The 10001-nt window shown below is 35.1% G+C and overlaps 1 protein-coding gene across 1 annotated transcript; it reads right to left on the bottom strand.

The window, feature by feature from the left end:
* Window positions 1–885: 885 nt before the first annotated feature.
* Window positions 886–8795, bottom strand: LOC139516160 (uncharacterized). The gene is made up of 2 exons (XM_071306057.1): window positions 8708–8795; window positions 886–2697 (listed from the first exon to the last, which is right to left on the bottom strand). The coding sequence occupies exon 2, from the start codon at window positions 2674–2676 to the stop codon at window positions 961–963; it is 1716 nt and encodes a 571-aa protein (XP_071162158.1). The 5' UTR covers window positions 2677–2697; window positions 8708–8795; the 3' UTR covers window positions 886–960.
* Between the last annotated feature and the right edge of the window lie 1206 nt (window positions 8796–10001).

Raw genomic sequence — 10001 nt, 5'->3', positions numbered from 1 at the left:
TTTGTCGAGCCTTCGACTTTAGTCGAAAAAGCGAGACATTGCCTACATTCCGTCGTCGTCCATAAATATTCACTCTGTGGTTAAAGTTTTTGAAATTTTAATAACTTTCTTAAACTACACTGGATTTCTACCAAACTTGGACAGAAGCTTGTTTATGATCATAAGATAGTATCCAGAAGTAAGTTTTGTAAAAATAAAATTCCATTTTTGCCGTATTTTACTTATAAATGGACTTAGTTTTTCTACGGGAAATCATTACTTTCAGTCTGTGGTTAAAGTTTTTAAAATTTTAATAACTTTCTTAAACTATCCTGGGTTTGTACCAAACTTGGACAGAAGCTTGTTTATGATCATAAGATAGTATCCAGAACTAAATTAAAAAAAAAATTAAATCCATTTTTTCGGTATTTTACTTTTAAATGGACTTAGATTTTCTGCCAGGAAACAACACATTCACTCTGTGGTTAAAGTTTTTAAAACTTTAATAGCTTTCTTATACTATTTTTAATTTGTACCAAACCTGGACAGAAGCTCGTTTATGATCAAAAGCTAGTATCTAGAAGGAAATTTTGTTCAAATTTTGTACCTGTGTATTTTTCTTATAAATGAACTTAGTTTTTCTTCTAGTTAACATAACATACAGTCTGCAGTTAAAATTTGAATAACATTTATTAGATTCATAAACTATCCTGGATTTTTACCAAACTTTGGATAGAAGCTTCTTACAATCAAAAGGAATATTTTTATTGATTTTTTTCTTCTTTTTTTTTGTTCAGCCTGCGATTTACAGCAAAAGTAGGCGAGACACTGGGTTCCGCGGAACCCTTACGATTTTTTGTTTCTCACACACAACAATGCACTAACAAGTTTAAACATTTTGTCAATTTATTTACCAAGTAATAGTCAAATTTGCAAAAAGATAAGTCGACAGTTTTTCTTGTAGATCTTATAGATGAGTTCTCATATGAGCATCAAATCTTCCAAATCTTTTTTTACCTTGATATAATGTTCTATATTTTCCATAATCCTTTCATGACATTTAAAGTAAGGACTGCTGCTAAAGATCTCTTTTCTGATATAAGCTGGCATAATCGGGTCAATTGATTCATAAACACTTGCTAAATTTCGTATGACTGTCATGCCCTTTTCTTTAACGCCTTTCCTAAAACTATGTCCAAGGACTATTCCGAAAACGCTGATGACATTTTGATCCGATACGTATAGGACTGGTGCTCCTCTATTGGATGAAGCGGATTCAAACTTGATTATCATTTCATCTGCAGGATTCTCTGCTACGGACGGCCAATCACTAATTTCCATCAACGATTTTGCGTTATTTATGTTTCTAAACGTAAACACTTTCTGTGTAACATCTTGATTTTGAAGGGAAAGACTTCCTGGTAAATACGACCCTTCGTTTACTTCTAGTTCCAAAATAGCAATATCTAGATCCCTGTTTGTCCAAATTGGATTCTTGGGTTTCAATACGGCTTTTTTGTTTTTTCGACCAAAGAAAGCACACCAGTTTTGAGGAAATTGTCTTCGTTTTACAACTGAGTACGAAGTGACAAGGAATGGTCCTGAACCAAGTCGGAAGCATGAACCTTTTACTAGCTTTTTACCTGTAGAATGCATGTATATTAATCGCCCAACAGATCCTTTTAAATCAAAGCCTGACCTATTTGGGATCTGCTGAATAGGAGTTTCATCGGTAAATGTCTCCTCTTTATCAAACAAGGACATTTTCTCAACAACTTCTTCAAGTCCCATGCGCATGTTAGGGTCATGTTGAAGAAGTCCTACGATTATATCCTTTACAATCTGTGGTTCAAAAAAATCTGGAACCACAATCGCCGGGGATTTAATACCTTCAAAGATTTTACATCTTTCCATTTCCGTCTGAAACGTGAACCACATTTCAAATATAATTAACCCTAAACTGTACAGATCTATGCGTTTATCATATTTTTTGTCACAGTTAAGTACCTCTGGTCCACAATAAAGTTTGGTTCCTATATAGCTGGTAAGGTTCTCGTCTTTGCTGGACATGATTTTGCTTCCTTCGGTTAAATTCTCAGGTCGAGCTATGCCAAAGTCGCCAATTTTCACTGTTCCAGATTTGCTGAGGAAGATATTTCTAGGATTTAAATCTCGATGCATAATGTTTTCGTCATGAATATACTTGATTCCATCAACAATTTCGCCTAATATTCGTCTTTGCTCAAGTTCCCTGTCACATCTATCATATACGTTCATATTTTCAATGAAATCCCTTAATGTTTGGTTACAGTACTCCATTTGTATACATAAATATTGGACATTTGTAGCCAGGGAATCATTACTTGCACCCTCACTTTTAATATGCCAAGATGTATGATATCGGACTATATTGGCATGCTGTAATTGAGACAGAACTTCTACTTCTCTATTTATCCTTTCTTCGTCTTGGTCTGTTCGAAGAGGAACAAATTTCAGTGCATATTCCTTTTTGTCAGTTTTACTTTTAATTTTATAAACACTTCCATAAGCTCCTTCACCAATTTTCTTGACAATTTCAAAGTGCTTAAGCATGTCTGATGATAGAACGGCATCTAATCTGCTATCAGTCGAACTAAATGAGCCGCTGCTGCTTTCACAGTTTTCCTCGTCATAAGAGCCCGAGCAATCGGTCCACATAATGTTAAATACGTTAACGATCTACAATGTAAAATCAAAATATCAACTACATCAATTTAGTTCCGAAATATGAGGTTCTGGGTTGGGTTTAGAAACGAAGATCCCCTATCCAGAACCCACAAATATAGTAACCACGTGACAATCTTAATAAAGGCAACAGTATTATACCACTTTTTAATAGTCATAAAACGGTTTAACTGAAACAAATCAGGGTCACAAACCAAAACTTAGGGAAACGCATCAACTATAAGAGGAAAACCACGGAACAACAGAAACACAGAACTGCAACAAAAATAAACGCCAACATACATAAAAACTGACTGTTGGATAACAACTGCCATATACATGACTTGGTGCATTACATTTTAAAAGAACAAATGGTGGGTTGAATCTGGTTTAATGGCTAGTCAAACCTACCGCTTATATGCTATTTTAAAAATGTCGCTAAAATGACAACATTACGGGACAGGGATACCGTACAAATAAATGATGGAACACACAGGACAAAAAAATACATAAATAAACAAGCATTATGTGAATATTGTATAGCAATACATCTGATTAATAGTCCACTACCGGTTAACAAATCATTTTATTGAAACAAAATTTATCTTGATCTATAAATTGTCATAGTGTACGCTATATAAGTCCAAGTACCATAACTCTGCACAAAATCATCAGACTGGTCAAAATTTGATCTTGATCTGTAACTTGTCATGATAAAACTATATACCAATTTTCAAATCAATATCTTCACGCATGACAAAAAAAAAGTGCGGAAACTAATTATTAGAGAAAATTTTCGAAGACCATGGACTATAACTCTGCTCAAAATCAGCAAACCAGAACAAAATTTAACTGAAACTGTTACTTGTCAAGATAAACCATTAACCAAGTAACAAATTAATATTTTCAGCATTAATTGACAAAAAAAAAAAGTGCGGACAACTGATTATTTTAGTGAATTTTCTAAGTCAAAGGATCATAACTTTGTCAAAAATCATCAGACTGTATCAATCTGTGACTTGTCATGATAAAACAATGCACGAAATATCAAATCAATTTCTTTCCGCATGATCAAAATTAAATGCTCCACAGGGCGCGGCTTAATACGACCGCAGAGGTCGAACCCTGAACAGTACCGTTAGGGTGATATCTCGATCCTCAATCCGCCGCCGCCTATAGGTGTCAGACCACCAGTTACTCCTTCAAATTAAGAACGTGTAGCCCTACTCTGACACAAAATAGTGATGTTTTTAATGTCATTGTTTACTTAAACTAACCAACAAATTTGCAGAAATGAAACTTTTGGTGAAAGAGAAATATACTTAGACCATTTTTAGCCAATATTCACTTGTCTATGAGTTTGCATAAATATCAGGATTAATCAATGCGCTCCAGGGTATAATAATTAAAGACTTCCAGAAAACCGGGGGTTATTTTTGGAGTACCTCTGTTCGAAGGTCAGTTTTTTTTTCTAAATTCTAAGGCTTTAAAGGTACTATGGTACTATGTTAAAAATTGGCATGTAAAAAGCTGATACATGTACAATTCAGGAATTATCTGGTTTCTATGAAGTTAAACTTTATTTATAAAGATGTGAAAATTGGTTGAACAGATAGGGATTTTCATTGGTGGTTTGACACCTATACCTCTAGTACCACTGGGGGGGTGGGGGGGGGGGAGGGTGTCTTCTACGGAAGCCGCTTAGTGTCAGGGTGGAGTTTTATTTTTAAGCCGTTATAACGACTTAGCTAACTTGTTATAACGACTAAGCATATTTATCTTGTTATAACAACTTAACTAACTTGTTTTAACGACTTAGCTAACTTGTTTAAACATAAACGACTGAGCAAACTTGTTATAACGACTTAGCTAATCTAACTCGTTATAAAAACTTAGCTTACTCGTTATAACAACTTAGCTTACTCGTTATAACGACTTAGCTAACTCGTTTAAACAACTTAGTCTAAACATATTTATTTATAGTGGATTCGAAAACAAGTTTTGCAACTTTAATATATTAATCCCTTTCCACTTGCGGGTGCGAGTGCTGCCTTGTAGCGGCTATAACTGCTCTTTTTCGAAATCTACAAAGGTGTCTTTTACATGCAAGAGATATGTCTCTCTCTTAACACGGGTCAGACATTTATCGTTCCCTTTCGACGGACTATCTTAGCTAACTTGTTATAACGAGTTAGATTCGCTAAGTTGTTAAAACAAGTTAGCTAAGTCGTTATAACGACTTAAAAATAAAACTCCACACTGACACTAACCGGCTTCCTTAGGCTCTTTCTATATGAAGCTATTGAAGGTGTAATAGTAATAAAATATTCAATTAGCAAGGGGGAGCAGTGGCGGATCAAGACATTTTCATAAGTCAAGTGGGGGCCCACTGACTGCCGAAGAGGGGGCCTTCTCCAGTCATGCTTCAGTGATCCCCTTTATATTCGACCATTCTTTTTAAATCCGGCTCTGGGAAGAATATGAACACTATTTTCTTCCATTTGCCAATATCTTATTATTATTGACACAACGTCTAGTGTCTGTGCAATGGGGTGCAATTTTACAGAGGATATATATCAATAGGTAGTAATTGGCCAAATGTGATATATCAATGGGTCATAATTTTTCAGTTTGTTGTGCAACGATCTTATGTATGTGAAGTTAGCAGCCGGTTCGTTATTCGATATTCGATATTCAATATCCAACCGGCTGCTAGCAGTCGGTTTGATATTCAAAATTTTGTTCAAAAATCATATAAAAAAGAAATACTTAATAACATTAAAGCATGATTTTCATACTCAAGAGGACTGACAAGATACGTAGGAAATCGTTTCTTGACCTCTTCTAACTGGCGTAAATTCTCATTGATCTCGAATATAAACCCTTTTCTAACTGGCATAATTTTGTCTTTATGTATAGATTTTTGTCAATAAATGAACTTCAAAAATGGACTTTTATATGTGATATTTCTTCAAACAAAAAGTAAAACCGATCAAGCTAGAAAGATTTTGGAATATAAATAGAATTTTTATGGAAAGCCCAAAAAAGAAGTATATAGTGAAAATCTACCTGAGAGCGCTTAAATGAGGGTGAGACCCCCCTGGTCTTTCCATGTCCATAAAATTCAACCAAATCATAGACTCTGTATATATAAAGGTTGTATCAGAGGAGGGCTTAGATTGTCACTTTTTAGCTAAAAATTGTCCAAATTTTAGGACAAAGGGCACAGGGCAATGATGAGAGCCCCCTGATCTCTCAATCTTTCTAATATAATGCAGACATTTAGTTAATAGGTAGGTACAAACGTGACTAAAAGGAATTTTGGTATACTTCCTGTCTTCCATATATACGGAGCGCCCAAAGTGCCAGTTGGATATTCAAATTATATAGTGAAAACCTACCTGAGATCGCTTAAATGAGGGTTAAACCCCCCTGCCAGGTCTTTCAAAATCCATCAAATTCAATTAAATCATTGACTCTGTACATATAAAGGTTGCATCATCTACGGAGGGCTTAGATTGTCAATTTTGACAATTTTTAGCTAAAAATTATCTAAGCCCTACATAATTTTAATATCCAGCTGGCACCCTTCGGCGCTCCGTAATTATGGAAGACAGGAAGTGTACCCAAATTCCTGTAAGTCACGTTTGTATTTACCTATTATCTAAATGTCTGCATAGTATTAGAAAGACTGAGAGATCAGGGGGCTGAGCGGGCTCTCACCATTGCCCTGTGCCCTTTGTCCTGAAATTTTGACAATTTTTAGCTGAATAGTGACAATCTAAGCCCTCCGTAAATATCGAAGAAGACATTAATATGGGAAATCCTTTTTATAAAAACCTTTATACGTACAGAGTCTTTGATTTAATTGAATTTTATGGATTTTGAAAGACCAGGGGGGTTTAACCCTAATTTAAGCGGTCTCGGGTAGGTTTTCACTATATAATTTGAATATCCAACAGACACTTTGGGCGCTCCGTATATATGGAAGACAGGAAGTATACCCAAATTCCTTTTAGTCACGTTTGTATCTACCTATTAACTAAATGTTTGCATTATATTAGAAAGATCGAGAGATCAGGGGGCTCTAACATTGCCCTGTGCCATTGTGCTGAAATTTTGACAATTTTTAGCTGAAAAGTGACAATCTAAGCGTTCCGTAGATATCGAAGATGACATTAATCTGGGAAATCATAGATTACGAAAGTAGTTTCGGAAACCTGGTTTATCGAAGTGTAAACTAAGAGAAAAATTCTAAACCTTTATATGTACAGAGTCTATGATTTAATTGAATTTTATGGATTTTGAAAGACCAGGGGGGGGGGGGGGGGGGATTAACCCTCATTTAAGCGGTATAAGGTATGTTTTCACTATATAATTTTGAATATCCAACTGGCACTTTTGGCGCTCCGTAAACATGGAAGACAGGAAGTGTACCCAAATTCCTGTTAGTCACGTTTGTATTTACCTATTATCTAAATGTCTGCATAATATTAGAAAGATTGAGAGATCAGGGGGCTGAGCGGGCTCTCACCATTGCCCTGTGCCCTTTGTCCTGAAATTTTGACAATTTTTAGCTGAAAAGTGACAATCTAAGCTCTCCGTAGATATCGAAGATGACATTAATCTAGAAAATCCTTTTGATACAAACCTTTATATGTACAGAGTCTATGATTTAATTGAATTGTATGAATTTTGAAAGATCAGGGGGTTTAACCCTCATTTAAGTTGTCTCCGGTAAGTTTTCACTATATAATTTGAATATATCCAACTGGCACTTTTGGCGCTCCGTAAACATGGAAGAGAGGAAGTGTACCCAAATTCCTGTTGGTCACGTTTGTATCTACCTATTCACTAAATGTCTGCATATTATTAGAAAGATTGAGAGATCATGGGGCTCTCACCATTGCCCTGTGCCCTTTGTCCTAAAACTTTTGACATTTTTTGGTTGAAAATTTGTTTATTTGGCTTGCCATATATATATTTCTATTTATAATTATAAATAGTTCTACAGTAAATTTAGTTATCGGTTTTTATTTTTGTCTTAAAAAAATATTATATACTAAAGTACATCTTTGAAGTCGTTTTATTGACAAAAATCTATATTACATAAAGACAAATATGTAACTTAGACTGAAAAGGGTTTTTTCTTATAATTTTCAACTACATTTGAATATCGAACTGACTGCTAGCAGCCGGTTGGATATTGAATATCGAATAACGAACCGGCTGCTAACTTCACATACATAACGATCTTCACTTAATCTGCCAAACTCTTAGTCATTAAAATTTCCACATCTGCCGAAACAGAAGTTTTGTTATTGATCAAATATATGAATGGGTTATGATTTCGCTGTGAAATATATGCAATTAGGGATAAATCACAATTATTAAAACTATAAATGGGGTGTTTTTTTAAATCCCATCTGCACCACTGTACTCAAAATCCGAAGTTGAGACCCCACCCACCCCCATGTACTAGTACTGTAGCACATAAACACGTTAATATATAATATTATACACATAGTCATTATGAGTAAAATTCAGTTTAAAACTAATAAAAGTTTAAAAGAAGTATTCTGTTTCTAGAACTAATCTGACATTTAAACTAATAAAAGTTTAAACATGTTGAAAGAAGTATTCTGAGGGGGAGGACAGGGGGTACCCTTCTCCCTTCTCCCACCCTCTTCTCCTTTCTCCTACCCCCGTTTTCCTTGCTCCCATTAGAATAAAACATCTCCTTTTGAGATATTTTTTCTTGAAATATTAAATCATTTTTTAAAAGGAGAGATATTTTATTTTTTCTCCTTTCTCCAACTTTTTCTCCTTTCTCCCTGCCTTCCTCTCCTTTCTCCTACCCCTTTCTCCCTGTCTCAGAGTCCCTTACCCCTGTCCTCCCCCTCTATTCTGTTTCTAGAACTAATCTGACAAACAGCTGAATACACATATATATGCTCACATATCGGTGAGGACCTGTATATATGATCATATATAATACAAAACAAATCATTACATAACCACTAACCTGTAATAGTCTTGAGGAAATGCACTTAACATACTAGTGACGTAGTCTTACACTTTATCGACGCATCAAATCACGCACATCAAGTACACAACTTCATTTACAGTTTTTATCTTATTTTTACCTTTTCATTGTGTTTTATATATTTATCTAATCTTTATACTTCGTAATATGTCATATGACACTAATTTCAAGCACGTTAAATTTGTGACTAAGAAAATAAGACTTTTATATACATAGTCTAAGTCATTGCAGTGGCGGATCCAGGGGGGGGGGGGGGGGGGGGGGGGGTTTCCGGGGGTGCGCACCCCCCTTTATTTTTGCCGATCAACGCATTTGTATCGGGACATATGTTTTGCACCCCCCCCCCCCTTTGCCCTGTTTGCCCTGGGTTAGCACCCCCCCTTTCGAAAATTCCTGCATCCGCCCCTGCATTGTGAATGTGCAGATAAAGTTAATAGACTGGGATCCCGCTATACATAATCACCTTGTTCTATAATACGCACATTTATCTAGACAGGCGAACCTTCTAATAAAGTTAACAGAATAGAAAATAAAGGGGGGGGGGATAATATAGAATACATTGCATGGCAACAATAATACAAAGACGAGAGAATGATAGGCCAAGAGAAAGAAAAAAAACCACTAAATTTAATACAGAAATGAACTACCTCTTTTTCCGCCAAGTCCATTTCATGTTGGTTAAGACTTTTTCTATGAATAAAATAAAATGCTTCGCTGAGCGTTGCATGATATGACCGCAGTGGCCGAACCCTGAACAGTTGGGGCAAATTAAGACACAATATTCAAGCTTGATTCTATCTGAATTTGGATTGTGATCAAATTTTTGCCGTAATATATAGGTTTCTGACACAAAATACATGTGATCAAAGATTTTACAAATTGAATGCATACTACTGTGCAATTGAAGATTTCTTCTTGAAACTTTTCAAAAATTTGACTAGAATAATGATGAAAAAAAAAATATGAACCGTTTAAAAATTATTGGACCCCCCCCCCCTTTTTTTCTAACTTTTAGTCGGAATCCCCCTCGGAGCATTAACCATCAAACTCAATACCAGTCTTTCCTTTGTAATATGAAACCTTGTTGTTCAATTTTAGAGAGATCCATACGCTTTCACATATAAAGTTATTTTGTGGAAATTTTAAAAATGCTTGTTTCTTTTTTTGCACTTAATTCCTGAATGTAAGAAAATTTATAACCAAACCATTGTAAGGGAGGTAACTATAATAAAAAAAACTAAACCCATTTAAATCCATCATGAAAGTATTAAAT

Source organism: Mytilus edulis, chromosome 3 (assembly GCF_963676685.1).
Source record: "Mytilus edulis chromosome 3, xbMytEdul2.2, whole genome shotgun sequence".
Taxonomy (NCBI): Eukaryota; Metazoa; Mollusca; class Bivalvia; order Mytilida; family Mytilidae; genus Mytilus; species Mytilus edulis.
Note: the sequence above shows the minus strand (reverse complement) of the source record. Positions and strands in the feature narration are given on the sequence as shown.